The sequence below is a fragment of the Sparus aurata genome, chromosome 21 (genome assembly GCF_900880675.1).
Source record: "Sparus aurata chromosome 21, fSpaAur1.1, whole genome shotgun sequence".
Classification (NCBI taxonomy): Eukaryota; Metazoa; Chordata; class Actinopteri; order Spariformes; family Sparidae; genus Sparus; species Sparus aurata.
Window position 1 is genome coordinate 32,074,510 of NC_044207.1, and position 23,888 is coordinate 32,098,397.

Consider the following 23,888-nt stretch of genomic DNA (forward strand, 5'->3'; position numbering starts at 1 on the left):
ACAATCTGCAGCACTTAAACCTGCTGAGATGACTGAAATTCACTGACTGCACCTTTAACGCTAGACACCCTGCAGAGAAACCTTGGAGATCCGTGAGGGGTCGCGACCTGCATCCTGACAGGGTCACCGTGCTCTGCAGGTACCGAGGCCTCCGGCTGTTTTCACACGCAGATCACTTTCCTGTGACCACATCTCCAATTAAAGTCCGTCACAACGGCAGGAAAGGGTGAAGAGAAGAGGGCGGCGATGATGATGAGGTGCTGCAGAGCTGCAGGCGTCTCCGAGCTGAGACACTTAACGAGCATCTGTCAACACTGTAATTAGACTGTGGACTGAAATTACCCTCAGCTACTGTCACTGCTGCTCGTCCTTCACAGTGTGACAACAGAAAACAACAGCAAGCAGAAGAAGAAAAGGAGAAGCAGAAGAAAAAAGAAGAGGTGATAAAAGAGATTCTAATTTTGCTGTTCATTATTTCACCTCACATCAGTCCAAAGCTTCAAGCACAAGAGACGGAATCAAAACTCTTCAAACAACTGAACTCACAATACTCAGTATAATACCAGCATCAAACCAGTATAAATCTAGTTTTAAACCAGTATAAATCTAGTTTTAAACCAGTATAAATCTAGTTTTAAACCAGTATAAATCTAGTTTTGAACCAGTATAAATCTAGTTTTAAACCAGTATAAATCTAGTTTTAAACCAGTATAAATCTAGTTTTAAACCAGTATAAATCTAGTTTTAAACCAGTATAAATCTAGTTTTAAACCAGTATAAATCTAGTTTTAAACCAGTATAAATCTAGATTCAAACCAGTATAAATCTAGTTTTAAACCAGTATAAATCTAGTTTTGAACCAGTATAAATCTAGTTTTGAACCAGTATAAATCTAGTTTTAAACCAGTATAAATCTAGTTTTAAACCAGTATAAATCTAGTTTTAAACCAGTATAAATCTAGTTTTAAACCAGTATAAATCTAGTTTTGAACCAGTATAAATCTAGTTTTGAACCAGTATAAATCTAGATTCAAACCAGTATAAATCTAGATTCAAACCAGTATAAATCTAGTTTTAAACCAGTATAAATCTAGTTTTAAACCAGTATAAATCTAGATTCAAACCAGTATAAATCTAGATTCAAACCAGTATAAATCTAGTTTTAAACCAGTATAAATCTAGTTTTAAACCAGTATAAATCTAGTTTTGAACCAGTATAAATCTAGTTTTGAACCAGTATAAATCTGGCAGTATAACAACTGTAACTCCAGAACTGAACCAGGTTGATACCCTGAACTAATCCCAGTATAATCTGAGTCCAAACCCAGTCTGAACTGGTTGTTAGAGGCCTGTTTGTGTGGGCAGCCCGGGCACATTAACATATAAATAACCTCCTCCCCCGGTGCTGGTGGGGGTGGGTGAGGAGGGGTGAGGGGGGTGAGGGGGATTAAGGAGGTCAGTGAATGAATGAGTTTGTGTGTGGCTGAATGAGCAGGAGGAGGAGGGAGGGAGTCTTCTGTCCACCCAATAACTGATCAATAAACTGATCTACCGCCTGGATCAGACTCTTCTGAACTCTCTGGTTGTCGTCTCCTGGCGGTCCCGTCCGGTCCAGAGCTCACATGTGAAACCAGTTCTGGACCCCTGCAGCTCTTGGTGGGAATCCCCTCAGCCCAGGCGTCCCACTGGGGGCAGCGGGGTCAGTCCGGCTCCTTCAGACGGACCGATGGACACTGGATGCTTTGTCCTCCAGACATTCCCCGCTCCCAGCGACGTTCCCACACAGAGCAGGAAAATTACAGGCTGCACCCGAACGCCTCATTATGTTAGAAAACATTCACCTGGCGGTCCAACAGCGGCGCTGGAAACGATTCTGAACTGAGCCGGGACAGACACCAAACTTTAAACCTCGTCCTCAGACATCTGACATCTTTGAAAACGTACATTTAAAATAAAGATTAATCAAAACTCAGTTAAACTTCATGAGTCCTAAATGTTACAGACGACTGTGATGTAAAATACAACTGCAGAGTTTTAACGAGGAGCAGCTCATGTTTATCAAAACTGTAGCAAGGTCGACTTCAATCATAGGAATATTATTTTAGTGTGTGAAAAACTTACAACATATTTTAATAACTGGTGGTAACCAGATATATTAATTAAATACCATAGAGTAAAAGTGCAAAAGTACTTGCTTATAAACATAGTTAAAGGTAAAAGTATTGACAGAATAATACATATTATATCACTGAATTAGAATTATAGATGTATTACAATTTAATCCCATTTAAAAGCACCAAAGCTTTTAAAGGTTTTAATGATGTCTTATTTTCTGTGCTGCCTTTAATGATAACAATCAAAAGTTAGTTTGTGACTAATCGTGACAAAGCACAGTTACACACTGTTAACACACCGTCACTGTCTTCTACAGTTTAGGTTCAACACAGTTACTGCTGATTTTAAGTTACAGTAAAGAGTTTTAACAGTTTTAAAGGGTTGGCAGAGAGACTCTTTTACACTCCACACCTCCAGTTTGTAACAGGACACAACACTTCAACACAGACAAAGTTCTGTTTATACTACATTACACTACATGTAATCAAGCCTCATCAAAACAACACAAATTAACCCTGATTGCATCATCTGTGACATCATTAGGGTTATTTCCTCTGGAGGAGGAGGAGCACTAACCAAGTGCTAAAAACAAACACCTTGCCGAGGTGCATTGTGGGAATTGAGGAGAAGATGCAGAGATTCAGGAGTTTGACCCTGAGTACAGACTGACAGGACGTCACATCCAACGTGTTATTCCAGGACACGAGACACATCTGTTAAACCCTCCAGCCTGGAGGACACCTCTCCAAAACCCCAGGATATTCCATGTAGTGTAACTAAATCCAAAGTGTAACTGTAATCCTCAATTACACACTGACAGCAAGAATAACACACACACACACACACACTCAACCAAGAACCTCCTCCACCATCTGAATGTCCATCAACATCCGCTCTTTTGTTCTCAGTGTTATTAATCCCACTAATGGCTGCTGGATTGGCCTCACACTCTCTCACACACACACACACACACACACACACACACACACACACTCAGGTAATCCAGAGGTGTGGTGTGACACAATGAGATGTTATTGAGCTCTGTTGCACTTTAATCTTGACTTCCTGGTTTCAGGGCGAAGCAGCTGCTGCGCCACAGCGTGGGTTTGTTGTCATGGCGACCATAATGTCTCACTGGTTCTTACCTAGCATGGCGGCGCCCTCTGCTGGAAGTCTGGGAACTGTCCCTCTGAGGGGACGCTGACAGTCCTGCGGAGGCTTCGGCCCTTGGAGGAGTTTGTGGGGCTCTCCTGAGTGTCCCCCAAAGCCTGAGGGGGAGGAGAGGGAGGAGGGGGGGGGGAGGAGGAGGAGGAGGAGAGGAGGAGGGGGGAGGGGGAGGAGGAGGAGGGAGGAGGGAAGAGGGGGAGGAGGAGGAGGAGGAGGAGGAGGAGGAGGAGGAGGAGGAGGAGGGGGAGGGGAGGCATTACATGTCTAATACATGAAGTCACCCTGAATTAACTGCATGAAAATACAAAAAATATAAATACAAAATACAAATTCTGAAAGAAGATTTAAGTTGCAAAAATGCAAAAAAGATTCGAAACACTTAATTTAAAACTGTGTTCAGAGATTCCAGTGACGACAGAAGAATAAATTAAAGGTTTAATCTGTAGAAATAAAGTTATCATCCGTCCGCTCTGACCTCGTCGTCCTTGTTGAGCAGGATGAGCTGACTGTCAGTCAGGATGCAGAACTTCCTGTCCCAGGATCCGCTGTCGGTGTACGGACTCTGACCGCAGGAGAACCGGTGAGCCGGAGGACCTTTCACATCTGAGAACACACACACACAAACACACACTTTAAGTGAGACTGGCACACCACCTACTGGTCTAACTGGCCAAAACACATATATAAGAGCTGCATCTTATGAACACAATGAGGCTGAACAGAGACCTCTGACCCCAAAACATCACATCAGTCTGTGACGTGTTCGATTGAGTTCAAGTCAGAAATTAATTCTTAAAAGTTTAAGGTTGTGACTTAATATGCTGTATGTAAACTGAAGTGAGGAACTACACACTGTAGATCCAACCAAGTGAAATAATCTGATATTTATGTTCTTGTTGCTTCTGTTTTCAGAATAAATAGATTATCTGGTGTCGTCAGGTGAAGATAGTTCAGTTATTGTCACATCTCCCGCCTTCGCAACAAAGCTTATCTCAGACTGTAGTATGTTAAGACAAAAACTGTATTTCTAAATTATGACATGATCTTATATTTAGATTTGAATCTGATCAGACTAGTATCTAACTAAAAGAGTGTGATGTTCACAGCCCAGTCAGTATAAAACCAAACAAACACAAGACAAAATCTCTTCTCAAATCAAACATTTGTGTCTCACATGAAGCAGAGTTAGATCAATATTCTGTTGGGTCACACAGAACAGAGTGACATCATCTCGTCTGCAGCAAACTGGGTCATAATGAGCTGGAACCTCAAAATGTCCTGGACCCAAAGAAAAACAGGCTCAACAGGAATCAGACTGATAATAAAACCTTGAAGTCAACACACTTCAAATATCTGCACATGAAATAAAACCACTGGATGTGAAAATAAAACCTGATTTATTGTTATTAATCTGATGACTGTAAACAACCAGCAACAGCTATTTAAATGAACACATGTTGTAAATGATCCTCAGAGTCTCTGTGAAGAATGAGACGCTGAGAGTTCACACACAAACAATCAATACATTCACAACTAAAACAAGTATTTAGAGTACAGCTGCTAATAAAGATATTTCAGAGGTAGATATTCAGGAGAAATAATGCTAAAATAACTTGAACTGTGTAAAAGTTCTGGATTCAGGATGAGACGGAGTGAAACAACTGAGAGCACATCAGAGCAGCTGAGGAGACGAACCTGCAGAGGGCGCTGTGCCTCTAAACTTCACCCTGATCAGCCCTGTTCACCTGCTGTGCCTCCCTGCAGCAGGAGGAGCAGGAGGAGCAGGAGGAGCAGGAGGTGGGCTATTAAAAATGAAAGTGATGTCTGCAGGACTGAGCAGAGGCGTCTGATCTCAGCTGACAGCCCGTCACAGAGCAGAGCAGACTCAGCAGAGGTCAGAGGTCGTGTCACTGCCTGTTAGACACACACACTGAACCTGCTTCACGCTGAACCTGCTTCACACTGAACCTGCAGCACACTGAACCTGCTTCGCACTGAACCTGCTTCACACTGAACCTGCTTCACGCTGAACCTGCTTCACGCTGAACCTGCTTCACACTGAACCTGCTTCACACTGAACCTGCAGCACACTGAACCTGCTTCACACTGAACCTGCAGCACACTGAACCTGCTTCACGCTGAACCTGCTTCACGCTGAACCTGCAGCACGCTGAACCTGCTTCACGCTGAACCTGCTTCACGCTGAACCTGCTTCACGCTGAACCTGCAGCACGCTGAACCTGCTTCACGCTGAACCTGCAGCACGCTGAACCTGCTTCGCACTGAACCTGCTTCACACTGAACCTGCTTCACGCTGAACCTGCTTCACGCTGAACCTGCTTCACACTGAACCTGCTTCACACTGAACCTGCAGCACACTGAACCTGCTTCACACTGAACCTGCAGCACACTGAACCTGCTTCACACTGAACCTGCTTCACACTGAACCTGCAGCACGCTGGACCTGCTTCACACTGAACCTGCTTCACGCTGAACCTGCTTCACGCTGAACCTGCTTCACCGAACTGCTTCACGCTGAACCTGGCACAGCTGACAGCACGCTGAACCTGCTTCACGCTGAACCTGCTTCACGCTGAACCTGCTTCACGCTGAACCTGCTTCCACGCTGAACCCTGCAGCACGCTGAACCTGCTTCACGCTGAACCTGCTTCACGCTGAACCTGCTTCACGCTGAACCTGCAGCACGCTGAACCTGCTTCACGCTGAACCTGCAGCACGCTGAACCTGCTTCACGCTGAACCTGCTTCACACTGAACCTGCAGCACACTGAACCTGCTTCACGCTGAACCTGCTTCACACTGAACCTGCAGCACACTGAACCTGCAGCACACTGAACCTGCAGCACACTGAACCTGCTTCACGCTGAACCTGCAGCACACTGAACCTGCAGCACACTGAACCTGCTTCACACTGAACCTGCTTCACGCTGAACCTGCTTCACACTGAACCTGCAGCACACTGAACCTGCTTCACACTGAACCTGCAGCACACTGAACCTGCAGCACACTGAACCTGCTTCACACTGAACCTGCTTCACGCTGAACCTGCAGCACACTGAACCTGCAGCACACTGAACCTGCAGCACACTGAACCTGCAGCACACTGAACCTGCTTCACGCTGAACCTGCTTCACACTGAACCTGCTTCACACTGAACCTGCAGCACACTGAACCTGCAGCACACTGAACCTGCAGCACACTGAACCTGCTTCACGCTGAACCTGCAGCACACTGAACCTGCTTCACACTGAACCTGCAGCACACTGAACCTGCTTCACGCTGAACCTGCTTCACACTGAACCTGCAGCACACTGAACCTGCTTCACGCTGAACCTGCAGCACGCTGAACCTGCTTCACACTGAACCTGCTTCACACTGAACCTGCTTCACACTGAACCTGCTTCACGCTGAACCTGCTTCACACTGAACCTGCTTCACACTGAACCTGCAGCACACTGAACCTGCTTCACGCTGAACCTGCTTCACGCTGAACCTGCTTCACGCTGAACCTGCTTCACGCTGAACCTGCTTCACGCTGAACCTGCTTCACGCTGAACCTGCTTCACGCTGAACCTGCAGCACGCTGAACCTGCTTCACGCTGAACCTGCTTCACGCTGAACCTGCTTCACGCTGAACCTGCAGCACGCTGAACCTGCTTCACGCTGAACCTGCTTCACGCTGAACCTGCTTCACGCTGAACCTGCTTCACGCTGAACCTGCAGCACGCTGAACCTGCTTCACGCTGAACCTGCAGCACACTGAACCTGCAGCACACTGAACCTGCTTCACGCTGAACCTGCTTCACGCTGAACCTGCTTCACGCTGAACCTGCAGCACACTGAACCTGCTTCACACTGAACCTGCTTCACGCTGAACCTGCTTCACACTGAACCTGCTTCACACTGAACCTGCAGCACGCTGAACCTGCTTCACGCTGAACCTGCTTCACGCTGAACCTGCTTCACGCTGAACCTGCAGCACACTGAACCTGCTTCACGCTGAACCTGCTTCACACTGAACCTGCTTCACGCTGAACCTGCAGCACACTGAACCTGCTTCACGCTGAACCTGCAGCACGCTGAACCTGCTTCACGCTGAACCTGCTTCACACTGAACCTGCTTCACACTGAACCTGCTTCACGCTGAACCTGCTTCACGCTGAACCTGCTTCACGCTGAACCTGCAGCACGCTGAACCTGCAGCACGCTGAACCTGCAGCACACTTCTGTTTCATCGGTTCTACTGTCTGCTGATCGATCAATAATCTGTATCAGTGGAAGACAACACATCTGTGGTAGGAGCACAAAGTATCTCAAGTGATTCGGAAATTGAATTCATTCATTCATTCAAGACAAAAAGTCCCAGTTCTCTGATGTGAGCTTGCTGAGAGTGAATATGTTCTGGTTGTTCCTCCTCTGTGACAGGACACTGAATATGTTTGGGTTCTGACAGAACACGAGGCTCGAGGACGAAACACTGATCAGCATTTTATAGACAGAACAACTTATCGAATAAAGCAGGAAAGGATTGTCAGATGAATCCACCGTGACATCATCATCAGCTGCAGCTTTTGAAAGTACCTGTGCTGCCGAGCTGGTCGGTACTTTTCTTTTCTTATGAAGGAACTGTTGTTAAACTTTGTGGTTTCTAACATTCAGCAGAATACAGCAACACGTCATGTTTTCAGGAAGACTGATGACAGAAGCACTGATTGTATGAGTCACAGGAACTTGTGGGAATATAAAATATCCAGAGTAAATTTATGATAATCCAGCCAGCGTCTGGTGACGAGGTGCCGAACAAACCACAGGAACCAGACCGACATGAAAAACAGCCTCGCGTTTCCTTCAGAGGTGATTTACTGTGATGATGTTGGATGTGTGTGTGTGTGTGTGTGTGTGTGTTTGTGTGTGGCTCAGTAAATCAGTGTTAAGTGTTGAACAATAGCTCTGTGTGTTTGTGAGCGGCGTCTCGTCGGCTGGGACGAGTAAACAGACGGTGCTTTCACTGTGCTGGACTGTGCTGGGATCATTTGCCTGGCACACACACACACACACACACACACACACACACACACACACACACACACACACACACACACACACACACACACACAGAGTGATTTTAATTGGTTATAATGGACTCTTGATTGCAGAGTAAACTGTAGTGTTTGCTGCAGTACAGGAAGCAGTGAGTCGGGTTCTGATATTCACATGATTTTCAGACACGGACGCGTCCTCTCATATTATCTACAACATCAGATGATTTTCTTCTCACTAAGTGATCTGAATTGATTCTGGACGAGTCCACGGGCTCCATGTTTCCTGATGTAATGGTCTGCAGACACAGTAACGGTCAGATCTCACTGCCTCTCCTCTACTTTCTCTCTGACAGGTTTTAATTCTCATGAACCTGCAGCTTGTTGTTCATGAACTCTTCTTCAGTCTTGTTGCAAAAAACACAAAACAACACAGAACCTCTATTGAAAATCTGTCATTTTAGCCGAGGCTGAAGCTTTTGCCTGTAAACCAGTTATCATCTTGATTTGACACAGTTTTGTGTCTCTAATTACAGACGTAATGGTCAGCAGCAGGAAACACATTTCGTTATGGTTGGATCGTCACCGCCGCTAAGAAGAGAAGCTCATTTCTGTTTTTCGATGCACATGGAGACAGAAACAGGACCAACACAGCACCCTGACAAATAAGTGAGGAGGTTAACAATGTCAGCTTAATGTGCTGTTCAACTTTTCAGATAAGAGAAAGTCATAAATGGAGCTGCATCACAACCATCAGCCTGTTAGCTAACTGCTTCTGATGCTAACTTCCAGACAAACGTCGACATTATTCAGTGTACTCAACATGTATCACACATGATCACCTGTCTGTCATTTACAGTTTGAGATTTTCATTAATTTATCACCCAAAACTAACATAAAATGTGAAGGTTTACAGAGTAAATCACATATTTGAAGTGTTTAACTCTTTATTTGTGTTTCTTATGTGTGTTTGGTTCAAATAATTAAGAACGTAATGATCTTTTCTCTTTTTGAACTCTGTGCCCCTCTTAAGAGTTCATTAAAGTCAGACCATAAGAAGTCGTTAATAATCTCAGTAAGTTCAGAGTTAACCTCAATCATTAACAGATGTTTAACCCTTAAACAGCCACCAGGCGTCTCTTTATATTCAGATCCACTGCACCTGAATACTTCCTGACGTGACAGATCATGGTTTCTGGAAATAACGAGTGACAGAGCAGGTGAGTCTCACCTGTGAATGCACGTTTAGATGACTTCATATGACTGCAGCTCTTCATCCAGTAAGCAGCTGTGCTGCTTCTACATATTGTCCTCGTTGTGGTTCGTCCCCTCTGAGCTTCAGGTCAAAGTTACAGAGAACAAGGAAGCTGTTCAACAGCTGAAATCACTTCCACATTTCAAACTGTTGTTCCTCAAACTAAATCACATCACAGTGGAAACAAAACAGAGAAATCTGCTGTGAAGAAGCTGAGACCATCGTGACTGTCTGTGTCGAAGTTCAAACATTAGGAAGATTGTCGTAATATAACAACGTTCCTTAAAGTTCAAGTTAACAGGCTTTAAGATGATTAAAGAGATAATAAAGAAAATCATCTTCATTTCAACGGAACCTGAGCTGCTGTTCTGAAGGTTTTCTGATCCATGTTTTTAACAAGGTCAAGAACCAACGTCTTTAACTTTTATTTTGAAATCCGACGAGTTCTCACAGCTACATTTTCATGACTCGGTGCTGCTGAATGGACCGTGTCTTGTTTCCAAAACCAACGATGAACTTTCAATCTTAAAATCAGCTTCCTCCTTTTACAGTTTCTCTATGCGAGTTGTTTTTCCTGTGAAATGCTGAAAGTTTTCACCTCATCTCGTCTAAACGTCACGTCATTAAAGGCCAGAAGCTTGAGATCTCAAACTGACAGTGAAGACGTTGTTCACCTGACTTTACATCATCATGGAGGGAGGAGATGATCACTGAGGTTTACTTTTTGTATGAACTGCTTTTTCTTTACAGCTTCTATATTTTCTGCTGTTGTTCTTGTGAGACCATCAGGTCTGAACAACACAAACAACAATCTGAAGGGAAAGAAAACTCTCTCTGTTTGAAGAGCTGAACACTCAACTCTGAAAGCAAAGTGCAGAAGCTAAAATGACAAGAAACAAGTGGGTTACAAGACGCCTTGTGTGCACAGAGTCTGGTTCACAGCAGCCTCCTTCAGCCAGCAGAAGGAGAAGAATAATGTGCAGGTCTGCTGATGAATTACAGCCTCATGAATGGAGTGCAGCAGAGCTGAAGGAGGACGAGTGTTTGTGCAGAAAGCAGCTGAGGAGCTGAGGAGCTACACTTTCAGCAGCCTATTTCTGGCTGCATACTAAATCATCCACGTCAGAGCTCGGGCCAGAGACCCCCGAGAGATCTGAGGGAGTCGCACCTGCTCCTGTTCAGAGCTGCTGAGTGAAGGAGCATCGACCAAAGAGCAGCAGAGGAACACTAATTGGCCAGTTTGTCTGTTCTGTCTCCGAGCGCTGCGGAGGGACTCGAGCTCGGCTAATTAGCAGATCCGAGGTCGGCTGCCGCTGACGAGACATGTGGACGCCTCCGAGCCGACAGATGAGCAGAGCCGAACAAAGCCAGGAAGGAGAGGCAGGCCGCCGGCTGCTGGCCTTACATAACGCCTCGTACATCCCTGAACCGACGTCCTGCTTCAGTCCAACGTCACGCAATCAGAACAGAGCTCAGCACGAAGAGGAGAGGACTGTAGGAGGTCTGCCAGCTGACAGGATGTGACAAACATCAATGTACAGAGCCAACATCCACAAATTACTCTTCTGCTTAAAGAAAAGCCCATAAAAGCTGCATTTCAGTGCAGAACTTCCTTTAGAAACCAGCCATTTAAACAGACACCAACGGCAGCTTGGCTTGGATTTGGTTCACTTTTAAAGTAGCATCAGTGAGCTCCACGTGTGCTGTAGACTCAGACGAGCCAATAAACTGCTGCGTCCTTTTTTAAACTGAGCTGCAGTTTTATTGTGTGAGATGAATCAAAGGGAGACGGCGGTCCACAGGAAGTCCTCCCTGCTGCCTCCCTGCCAGCACAGGCGGATGGATTAAGCTTCTATATTTGTCCGGGCGGCTGGTGAAAGGTCAGAGCTGCACATCACAGCGCCAAAACACAACCAGACCGGACCACAACACGGCCAGAGAGGGAGAAGGATCCAGACACACAGCCGGAACTTTCTGCCTTCTGCTGCTTTATATTGTTTACAGCTGCTGTGTGTTTCTGTGTGTACTGTCCCTTTAATATCAGCTACAGAGATACAGAAATATAATTCTCTCACTCAAACACACAACATATCATTTCTGCCACTACGGCTCTCAAACAGAATAAAACAGACACAGGAAGCGTGGGATCATGGGAGTTGTTGTCTGATGTGACTCAGAATCGTTCCAGACGAGGTCACGTTTAAAGTTTTCTTCACGCCTCACAGGCGAGCAAATGAAACGCACCGTTACCCTGATCACACGTGTGAGTTTCTCTGACTGAACACTGTTGAAACATTCAGGATCATTTCAGTGCACAACTTCTGCAGACTGGAACAAAGTCCACGATGCAGAATTTCTACAGAACTTTAAAGACAGACTGTGGCACTTTTGCAGAGGCTGCATTCAGGAACAAGATAAACACAACGCAGAACATTTGAGCTTCAGGCTGACTGATGCTTTCACTTCACAGTTTCTGACCGAGACTTTTTTAGCAGCAGAGTCGGTGCTTTCACCTCGACACACACTGGACCACAGAGGAAACACATGAAGTGCAGCGCGTGACTACAGTGTTTGTCTCAAACTGTGAAGCTCCAGTTGTTCATCAGCTGATGTCACAATTGTACAAACAGTCATCATCATCATCATCATCATCATCATCGTCTGACTGTTTCTTTAAGGACAGATAACCCTGAGAGTCAACATACAACATAAACAAGAGGCAAGAGTGTGTGTGTGTGTGTGTGTGTGTGTGTGTGTGTGTGTGTGTGTGTGTGTGGACAGGTGGTGGACTCTCCCCAGCTATCAGACATTCCCACTGGAGGTTTGGCCGGAGTCGAGTTTCTCTTCACACCCACACCCACATACACACACACTCACACACACACCCACACCCACATACACACACACTCACACACACACACACACCCACATACACACACCCACACACACACACACACACCCACATACACACACACTCACACACACACACACACCCACATACACACACACACACACACACACCCTTTACTCAGCAGATATAACATCTTGTCTTTGCAGGTGCAGTGCCTTGCTCATGGGCACCTTGATATCACCGACACTGGTGGCTGTTCAGACCTGCTCTGATCACAGGTGTGATGCTGCGTTCTGCATGAACCTGTTTGTGTTTGAGTAGAAACATGGCGTCTGTGTGTCTCAGTGATGGACAGGTGATGTCTGATCACAGGTGGTCACTCAGGACAGAGTCAGTGTGAGTCTCTGAGAGAGAAACCTGGAGAAAACCCAGAAGACACCGCGACTCATCGTCACATCAGCAGCCATGATGATGGAGATGAAGAGGACGTGGTCAAGCTGTTTTTCTCTTGGATTAATTCTAAACAACCAATCAGACAGGAGGATTATTTTCCAGGACAATTTTCAAGGTGTTCCAGGACTGAACTACATTATCACACAAACTCAGTTTCCAGGTTTTCTGGGTCAACCCGAGAAAAAAAACATCTTCAGTCCCAACGGGTTAACAGTCTGACAGGTTCTCACACACACACACACACACACACACAACCACACGCACACACACACACACACAAACAACCACACACACACACAGGCCAACAGAGGCTGCTTTGTCTGTCGACCTGTATACTCCCTGCTGGCAGGTCGGGTCTCCACAGCAACCAGTAAATACAGCAGGTTTCCTCCAATCACAGCGAGGTGACATCACATCACGGCTTTATCAAGATGGGACCATTCAACAGGAAGGGGAGGGGGGGTTAACCACAGTGAGAACAGAGAGGGGTGTGTCGCTGAGACTGACCCAGACCGCAGATAACACACACACACACACACACACACACACACACACACATTAACATGAGAAAACTTCTTTGTTTCCATCGGTAAAGTACCTGGAATCTCTCAGAAAGCAGCAGATGGTTCAAACTGACCGGAAGTGAAGTGAAAACTGCAGATCAGTCAACAAATACTCAGACTGCGTCTCCTGACACTTGTTTGTCCATTAACAGGAGAGTTTTCCATCTTTATAATAATAATAATAATACATTTTATTTGTACAGCGCTTTTACAGCTCTCAAAGACGCTTTACATAAAACCAAAAACAGAGGAAAAATACATAGAGAAATAAATAAAAAGTACATGTAAGGACAAACAAACAATATGCAAGAAACTGTGTGTGTTTGTGATTACAAAAAAAATGATTGATGGGGGGCACAAGAAGATAGCTATTATTGCAGGTTAAAAGCAGATTTAAAAAGGTGGGTCTTGAGTAATGATTTGAAGGTGGATGGGTTAGAACAGTCACGGATGTGTTTGGGGAGGGCGTTCCAGAGGGAGGGGGCGGCTATGGAAAAGGCTCTGTCGCCCCAGGTGCGGTGCTTGGTCCTGAGCGGGTGTGAGAGGAGGTTAGCGTCGGATGATCGGAGGTTGCGGGTTGGAGTGTGGTGGTGGAGCAAGTCTGTGAGGTAGGAAGGGGCCTGGTTATGTAGGGCTTTGTGGGTGAGGAGGAGGAGCTTGAAGTTGATTCGATATGGGATAGGGAGCCAGTGTAAGTGTTGTAGAACAGGGGTGATGTGTTCGTGGGAGCGGGTGTGGGTAAGGAGGCGGGCAGCTGAGTTTTGAATGTACTGAAGTTTGTTGAGAACCTTGGATGATGAGCCATAGAGGATGCTATTGCAGTAGTCGAGTCGTGAGGTAATGAATGCATGGATGAGAGTTTCGGCGGCAGAGAAGGAGAGTAATGGACGAAGGCGAGCGATGTTCTTGAGGTGAAAGAAGGCAGTTTGGGTGAGGCGGCTGATATGATGTTCAAATGAGAGGTTGTTATTGAAGATGATACCAAGGTTGCGGATGAACGGGGAGGGTGACAGGGTGGTGTTATCAATGCTGAGGGAGAAGTTCTGGGTTGATGTGGCAAGGGATTTTGGGCCGATGAGTATGATTTCAGATTTGTCACAATTCAGTTGAAGGAAGTTAGTTTGCAGCCATGATTTTAGTTCTGTCAGACAGTTGGTGAGGGTGTAGAGGGTGGCAGGGGTGATGGATTTTGTAGAAATGTAGATTTGGATATCATCAGCGTAGCAGTGGAAATGGAGACCATGACGGCGGATGATGGAACCAATGGGGAGTAGGTAGAGGATGAAGAGGAGAGGACCAAGCACCGAGCCCTGGGGGACGCCTTGAGGGAGGGGGACTGTGGAGGAGGAGCAGTTGTTGATGTGGATGAACTGATGTCTGTCGGTGAGGTAAGATTTAAGCCAGGAGAGAGCAGAACCAGTGATGTTGAGTGATGTTTGTAGGCGGGACAGGAGAATGGAGTGGTTGATGGTGTCGAAGGCTGCAGTGAGGTCAAGGAGGATCAGTATATTGAGATGCCCAGAGTCTGCAGAGAGGAGGAGATCGTTAGTGATTTTCAGGAGAGCGGTTTCGGTGCTGTGTTGTGGGCGGAAACCAGATTGGAATGGTTCGTATAGTTCATGGGAGTGGAGGTGGGTTTTGATTTGTGCGGCGACCACGCGTTCCAGAATTTTTGACAGAAAGGGGAGATTTGAAATGGGACGAAAATTTGAGATGGTGTCAGGATCCAGGGCGGGTTTTTTGAGGATTGGGGTGACAGCAGCCAGTTTCAGGGTTTGGGGGACAAAGCCAGAGGTGAGGGAGGAGTTAATGATGGTAACGATGAGTGGGGAGATTGCTGGGAGACAGAGTTTGATGATGGAGGATGGTATGGGGTCCAGGACGGATGTTGAACTTTTCATGTTACTGACGATGGGGAGGAGTTCCAGGGGGGAGACGAGAGTGAACTGTGAAAGGGGTGGAGTGGTCGGGGCGGCGGGAGGTTGAGAGTCAGAGGTGGTGGGGGGATTGCTAAGTTGATTGTAGATGGAGTCAATTTTGGACTGGAAGAATGACAGGAAGGAGTTGCATTTGTCAACTGTGATGGAGGAGAGGGTGCTGTCGCAGGGTTTGAGGAGTTTGTTGACGGTAGAAAATAGAGTCTTGGGGTTGTTGGAGCCAGAATGGATGAGCTGTGAGTAGTAGGAGGAACGGGCAGAATTGAGGGCATTTTTGTAATCTGAAAGGTGGTCTGTGTAGGCATGGAGATGAACTGTGAGACCGGTTTTCTTGTATAGTCGCTCAAGCTGACGTTTACGGGTTTTCAGTTGACGGAGTTCGGGAGTGTACCAGGGAGCTGTGTGAGTGAATGAGACAGTTCTAGTTTTGAGAGGAGCCAGTTTATCAAGACAGAGGGACAATGTGTTGTTGTAGTATGAGACCAGGTCAGAGGGGCATGCAGTTGGAGGGGGTGTGGATGCGGACAGAGTATTGGCCAGAACGTCAGAGAGAGCTGAGGGGTTGATGGACTTGATGTTACGGAAGGTTATGTTGCGTTTGAGCTTTGGGGGAGGTACGGGGGTGATAAAGTCCATGGTGATGGCCAGATGGTCCGAGATGTGGAGGTCAAGACTAGAGAGTTGGTGGAGAGTGAGACCGGCGGAGCAGACTAGGTCCAGTATGTGGCCGCGACAGTGGGTGGGGAAGTTGACATGCTGGGTGAGGTGAAGGCAGTGAAGCAGTTCCAGGAGGTCTATTGCACTTTTGCAGTTTGGGTCATCAATGTGGAAGTTGAAGTCGCCGAGCAGAAGAATTGAGGGGGATATGGCGGATAGCTTGGTGACGAAGGCGGCGAGGTCAGAAAGAAAGGAGTGGTTTGGTTTGGGAGGACGGTAGATGATGGAGATGACCAGGGGAGTGGGACCAGGCAGTTTGAGGGCAACATGTTCGAAGGACTGGGAAGGAGGGATGGAGATTGTGGAGATGTTTAAATTTTTCCTGAAAATGGCAGCAACTCCCCCACCCCGCCCGTCGGGGCGGGGTTTGTCGATGTAGGTGTAGCCAGAGGGAGTGGTTTGGTTCAGGGAGAAATAGTCCAGAGGTCTGTGCCAGGTTTCAGTGAGGCAGAGAAAGTCCAGTTTATTGTCAGTGATGAGTTCATGTAGGATGGCACTTTTGTTAGTTAGTGAGCGGGTGTTGAATAGGGCAAGTTTCAGGTGTTTTGGGGTTGGAGTAGGGTGGGGAGTGGCAGGAGTGCAGAAAATGGGGCACAGGTTTTTGATATTAACAGCGTTGGATGTACAGCGTGGGCGAGGTGGTCTGTGTGAAGTGATGGACTGTATGGGGAAAGACTGAGGTGGGAGGGTTAATGACTGATTTGGTCGGAGGGGGGCGCTGGTGAGTGGAGGTGTGTTCTGTGCTGCTGTGGGCACGGGGTGAAGAAGAGTGGCTGCGGAGGGGGTTTGTGGTGTAAATAGTCAGTCACGTGGAGCAGAATGTACAGTGTGCTGAATATTGGCTGCAAGCATGCGACTTCCAGTAGTGGTTGGGTGAATGCCATCGGACTTGAAGAAAGAGGGACGGTTCCAAAAGAGATTAAAATTGTCAACAAAGTTAAAACCCAGAGCGCTGCAAGCAGGTTTGAGCCAGGTGTTCAACAGGAGGAGCCTGGAGAAGCGCGCATCTCCGCGACCAAGATTGATTGAGGCTCTAACGATCCAGACACACCAAACATCTAAACATCTAAAGGCTCTAACGATCCAGACACACCAAACATCTAAAGAACTAGCAGTAATGGAGGCCGACTGTGGCTTCGCCTCACGTCTCATGAAAAGCTGCACTTGAACGCACCACAAAGACAAACAGCCGACGTCCAGCTAGCTCGTACGTTCTGTGTTAGAGGAAATACCTCCGCAGACCAGCAGGTGGCGCTGGTCTGTATTCATGTTGACAGAGAGAAACCAGGAGACTGCAGGTAAACAAACTGTTGATATGATCAAACCAACTGACTGAGCGTCCGCCTGGTGCGTCAGGAAATCCAATCATCACGTTCAATACAACATCTGAGAAGCTTTAATCTCCACAGAGAAACCAAATAATGTTGGTCCAGACACCTGACGGATTCAAATTATTCCTCCACAAGGTAAAACAAACTTCAAACTGTGTCTGTGAGGGGAATATAAACCCAGAGCAGCCTCGATCACTGAGGTGTGAAACGAGGAGGAAATTACAGTAATTAACAGAAAAACACTGTTTTTATCAAAGCGCTCCATTCAAGCTGTGAAAAACAAAGAGGAGCTGTGAAGAGCGAGCGTCTGTTCAGAGGATCTCTGCTGGGAAACATTCTGTCAACACGTTCATTATCGGAGCTTTGTTTCGTGTGATAAACTCTTTAATACGTGTCAAAACTTTATTTCACAGCTGACGAGAGGCAGCGACCTGCTGCAGTGTGACAAAACACCAAAACAAGACTCGCTCAGAGACACAAACAGATGCAAAAATCATCTGGATTATTCTCATTTAGTTTTATATCAAAACCTTCTTATAGTCAACATTCAGTTATTTGCTTGATTATTGTATTTTCTCTTATTTGTCTCATACATTTATTCTGTTAACCTGCTTTCCTTCACTTATTTAATCTTTTGAAGAATTCTCTTAAAGAATTTTAGGAAATTCTTCTTAAAAAAAAAAAGAAGTCAGTGAAGCTCAGTCAGTGGAGACTTGGCTTGGGGACTGGAGGGTGGCCGGTTCAAGTCCAGCTACAGACCACAATATGGACGTGGACTGGTAGCCGAAGAGGTGCCAGTTCACTTCCTGGGTTACTGCCGAGGTGCCCCTGAGCAAGGCACTGAACCCCCCATGTGTGCTCCCCGGGCGCTGACACTGCTCCAAGCTTGCAATGTGTGTGTGTGTGTGTGTGTGTGTGTGCGCGTATAGAATGTGCAGCTAGTGATGGGTTAAATGCAGAGGACAAATTTCGGGTGTGTAAAAAAATCTGACAGATAAAGATTCTTCTTCTTCTTCTTAAAAGAGTCCGTTAGTGTCGGCTGCTTTCTGAGAAACGTGAACAGATGATAATATGAAGTGCGAGCAGCAGCTGCACAGACTGAACGAGTGGTTTCCTGCAGCAGCTGATAGTGAGTGAAGGCTGCCGCTCGGATGCAACACACACATGAACACTTAAAGGGACGTCAGCTCTGATCTGCTGCTGACGTCATGTGTTCATTATCTAAAGTCATGAAGTCAGCTGGAGATCCTCAGCAACACTCTGAACACACACATATATAATACAACTCGATTAACAGTTGCAGCTCTGTACTGAGCCGGTTTTCAGTCATTACTTTTACGATCAAAGAATCTGCAGATTGTTTTAGGATTACGCGACAAATAAAGCAGCTAATGTTTGACATTCTTAACTCAAAAATGACTCAAAATGTAATCGATTATCAAAATATTTGGCAATTTTCTATTTTATTGGTTCGTATTTGTTGTTTTCCCAAGTGCGTACAAAACAGAAAGCTGTGGCAGCTCCTTCAGTGGCTGACTGTGTTGATACGGCCTCATATCAATCAGAATATGGCAGAATATCAGCTGTGATTTAGGCTCCTTGTATTTTCAGTGTCTTCCATCATGGCGGCTCCTCTGTTGTTCAGCCTGGAGCAGCGGCAGGGACACGATTAATATTTAAACACGCTGACTTCAGCAGGAGTCTCTGCATTTGCATCTACAAAGCACATTCTCTCTCTCAAGTGTCAATCATGACAGCAGCCTGCATGCAGGGGCGAGGGGGGGGGGCGGTCCTCAGGGGTCAAAGGTGAACATCGGTGTCACCTCCTATCAGCCTGACGGGAGCAGCGGAGGACAGCCGACACGCTGGAGGACTGACGGAGGTTTGTCTTCACCCACAGAGCAACAGGAACAATATCAGCTCAGAGCTCGATCTGCTCCTGACCGTCCTGCTGCGACACCACAACACCACATGTAAAGGAAACACACTTTACTGGATCCATCAAACAACATAACTCATATTGATCTCTATAACCTGACTGATCACATGAACCTTGAGCCTGAGTCCATGTGTCCGATCTCTACTGAGGATAACGCTCCATAAACCTGCTGATACATCAGCTTCACATCTTTACGTTTACACCTTCCTCTGCAGGACGCAGGTGAATCCAAGCAGCTGCTAACAGCTAACGCAGCTCAAAGAATGAACACTGACCACTTCTGTAAATAAGAAACCCAGCGGGAGCACTGACACTCTGTGTTTCCATATAAAGATATTTACAGGAGGATGACACCAGAACAACAGACTCCAGAGCTGAACAATGAAGCCAACACTGAAGAACCAAAGGTTATGAGAACAATGCAAGAATAAAATGTGGTTCTGCTGCTGTGTGAATGACTGAGGAGCTCAAAACTGAAACTATTCAAATTATTTTCCATAAAAGTCTAAATCTAGAGACATTGCATCCTGCATGAGCCATCGGTTGTAAAAGACTTTAAACACGGACATTAAAACAGAGGACTGACATTCAAATGAGTCCACCCTTTGTGTCGACGCCAGAACTGAAACAAAACAACATGTTTTCACATTTCTCTGCGTTCATGTGGCCAACATGGCCGACGGGGGGAAGCCTCCACTTTCCCACCGCCGCCGGCCACAGCGCTGAAAGGTTAATGAGCTCAGAGCTGCTTTGTTACTGTGTGAGCTTTTATTATGAAAGGGACAATTTACATACAAAAGGAACACAAACACACACACACACACACACAGAGAAACACACACACACACACATACAGAAACACACACACACACACACACATACATACAGAAACACACACACACACACATACAGAAACACACACACACACACACACATACATACAGAAACACACACACACCTCCTTCAGTATGCAGGAGCTGCCAAGGCCTCTGGGTCAGTCTCAAACACACAAACACCTCTGATGAACAGAGTTTCTGTCAGGACGCCCAGAGCCACACATGTCCTGCCAACACACACACACACACACACACACACACACACACACACACACACACACACGGGGGTTAATTAGCCTCCAATTAGCAGTAGCTGTTCTTTTTCTCATGGAAACTCAAGAGTGTGAGAGCAGGAGGGTGAATAAGTCCTGTGTGTGTGTGTGTGTGTGTGTGTGTGTGTGTGTGTGTGTGTGTGTGTGTGTGTGTGTGTAGAGAAGTGAGAGCTCTGTGGTTTTTACTACCCAGCATGCTCTGGGGCTGGGCTCTATGTTTACTTCAGTTTCTGCTCAAACTGGCGACAGCTTCCAAAAAAAGAGCTGCAGAGACGAGAAAGTGTTGGCAGTGAAACACGTGAGATGTTTTTATAGTTTAAGGAAACAAAAGAGAGATTCTGAAACATAAATCTTAAGATTCCTACAGATATTTTAATCAGTGTTCACTTGTTGAGTATCTGTGTGACTTCTCCTCTCTACATGTGAACTTTCTCCTCCTCACAGCTTCAGAACAGCCTCGTTACTTTAGTTTGATGCATCTGAGCTGAATTCTGGATTCTTGTTATTTCCCAGCATCAGCAGACTGATGTGGACCAATCAGACGCAGCGAGACGAGACAAAGACGTAAAAGCCGTAAGAAGGCGAAAACAGACAGAGAGGGAGACTGGAATGTGGAGAAAAGGCGTGTTAGTGTCTCGTATCTGCAGAGAGTTTCTGATTTTCTCTCTTTGTTGCTGCTCGGGACGCTTTACAACCCAACACAGTCCTCAACTGTGCAGGATTCCCAGGGAACTCCGCAGTGGACGGTTCCTCTCAGGGAGTCCCCAGAACTGTTTGGTGGGAAACACCTGCTGAACCATGAATGAGCCTTTACAGAAGTGATTCAGGTCCAAACTGACCAACACATGACAGTGACATGAGATGAACACGAGCAGGACGACTGCTGTTTGATAACTTGTCCCAGTTCAGATCCTCCTCCCTTCACATGAACCACCAGCCCAGAGAGATTCAATTAAATCTTTCCTACATCCTCAGTTACACAAGCGTTCCTTGACGCTGCTTTTAATTTGACAGTAGAGCTGAACGCTCCGGTGACGGCGGCACGCCGAGGCTGCTGGGAGGTGACAGGTAACACCTCATCATCGTCTGAGCTTCAGGATGATGGATGACCACAGTTAACTTCAGAGAGGACGACACCTTCCTCGTCCCATCATGTAACATGACGTCTGTCTCATCTACATGAGCTGGTTCAGCAGTAAACTCTGGCTGTGTGAAACCTGAAGGGAACATTTAGTCCAACAGAAAAACAACTAGTTTCATTTCCAGAACTATGTTTTGTTTTCAGCAGAACTCAGACATTTAATTCTGGAAGAAAAAGGGAAATATTCTGTTGCACAACGAGAATATTAATAATTTTGATTTATTTAAGTCAAAATGAAAAGTTAATTTGTTCTTCATTAGATTTTTTCACTACGTTAAGATTAAACTAGTGCTGCCACTGATGATTATCTATATTGTTGATTAATCCGTTGATTATTTTCTCGATCAACTGATTATTTGTTTGGTTTGGAGGACGTGGATCAGTGTTTGATCCTTGAATGTCTCCTTCAGGTTGAAATATCTGTGCTGGATTCTGGATCTGCTTTATATTGATCACGCAGGCAGACGCAATAATAAATTCATTATGTTTAGAGAAGCGTTAGAATGAAATAGAGGAGACGTTTGTGTAACAGAGGCAGTGATTCTTGGAGGCATCGGCTGTCAGTTCTGCATGAAAACACACATTCATTATCGTCCGCCTCAAAATATTACGTCTGCACATCAGGCCATGTTCGAGTGGAAAATGCAATTAGCATAACTTAACCTTCAAACGGGCTGCTTGGCTGAGCGTTACACACTCTAAATGAATGTAAATGTTTTGTGGAGCAGCTGCAGGCAGATTGGGAGCTCTCAATCAGCGCCAGGACTTCATCTCGTTTTAACAACCACACAGATTCACACGGAGGACGGTTTTCCTCAGGAAACACTTTCTGTGAGCAGCCTGAGGCGCCGCAGGGCCGCGACACGGATAACAACACATCAGGATGATCCTCACAAACCACTCAGACCAACACAGGAACACACTCACTGGGATTAAACTTTGTCCTGATGTGTTCATGTCATGTGGGAGTTTCCAACTTGTGTAGAACATTCATGTCAGTGGAACGTGATGTGGACAAAAGAATGCTTTTTGGATAAAGTGTTTAAGATGATACGATATTCGATGGCATTGAAAGTATAAACGCTATAAAAACGTATTAACAATCAGATTCTCAACCCAAGAGTGCACAGATGTTGGGTTAGGGTTAGGGTTGGTGTGTTCAGGGACTGTTCCTGTACCTGCACTTTAAATCATCTATTATCTATTTTGCCGCCGTATCAAACGAGGCATCTGTGATTGTTTTACTGGTACTGTATCGCAGTTTAAGATTCTGGTCTCGTGACGACCTTGATGGAAGCTAAATGTCCTACCAGACTCTGCTCCTTCAGTTTGGGGTTCGTCTCTGAGGACTCTGCTGATCCTCTGAGAGAACGAGCTGATGAAGCTGCTGATGGAGGAAGCTCGTTGCGCTGCGTCTGATCCAACCTTCCTGACTGCCGTCCTCGCCGGGCCGCTGCCTGTCCCGGGCTCAGACATGGACCTGAAGTAGGGGAAAATCCTGCGCAGAGTGCCGGTCCTGGCCGGGCCCTCGTGACCTGTGGAGGACTCATCTCCACTCTGGTCGTGTCGGATGGTGCTGAACCTCGGGAGGCTGAGCAGCCGCCGGTGAAGAGACTCTCTGTTCTGTCCATTGCCCTTAGGGGCGGCCATCTTGGCTGCCCTTGGTGCCAGGCAGGCAGATGTCCTCCACTTGTATCTGTTCAATGGCTGCTCAGGACCGGGCTGGGGGTCGGATCTCTGCCAAGACTTCCTGTAATGGTGCCAGCGGTGCGAGGCCTGACAGGGACCCTGGACCGGACTCTCGCAGCCCTCGGGGGGAGTTCTACCTCCATTCATGGTCCAGCACACACCGACTTCCTCCAGGCAGCAGCAGCGAGCAGACGGAGGCCTCCAAAATGGCCGAAACAGCTGGTTTGCCGACAGCTGCGCTCCAACGCGAACATACCACCTTAAGAAGACATTTCTGTTGAGTGCACGAGCACCGTGGCGTCGTCAGGTCGAGTTCGTCTTCATGTCGACGCCGAGTGAGAGCTTCTGTCTCGCTCTGTCTCAACAGGCTGGTGACTGTCTTCCTGGGAGGAAGTGAGGCGTCAGATGAAGAAGTAGTTTCTTGAAAGCTCGACCAATCAGGGTTCACCAAACTCCGAAGCAGCAGACTGTGGTTTCCCCAGTGAAACTGAAACTGCACTCACTTCAGTGTGTCAGTCAGTTGTTTGGCCTTATTAACTCACAGTCTGTGTTTCCTGGATCCA

The 23,888-nt window shown here is 46.5% G+C and overlaps 1 protein-coding gene across 1 annotated transcript; it reads right to left on the reverse strand.

Annotated features, from left to right (window-relative positions):
- Positions 1-3,260: 3,260 nt before the first annotated feature.
- Positions 3,261-23,836, reverse strand: LOC115572839 (uncharacterized). Its single transcript, XM_030403294.1, has 3 exons — positions 22,947-23,836; positions 3,758-3,885; positions 3,261-3,383 (listed from the first exon to the last, which is right to left on the reverse strand). Exons 1-3 carry the CDS (start codon positions 23,470-23,472, stop codon positions 3,261-3,263), a joined length of 777 nt encoding a protein of 258 aa, XP_030259154.1. The 5' UTR covers positions 23,473-23,836.
- Between the last annotated feature and the right edge of the window lie 52 nt (positions 23,837-23,888).

Bases quoted from the DNA above. Each gene is read 5' to 3' on its own strand.
- LOC115572839 (XM_030403294.1), bottom strand. From the start codon at position 23,472: ATGAATGGAGGTAGAACTCCCCCCGAGGGCTGCGAGAGTCCGGTCCAG. The intron at 3,886-22,946 runs GTAGGACATTTA...GTGTGTTCTCAG, and splicing joins AACTGAAGGAGCAGAGTCTG to ATGTGAAAGGTCCTCCGGCT. The intron at 3,384-3,757 runs GTCAGAGCGGAC...CCTCCCCCTCAG, and splicing joins TGCTCAACAAGGACGACGAG to GCTTTGGGGGACACTCAGGA.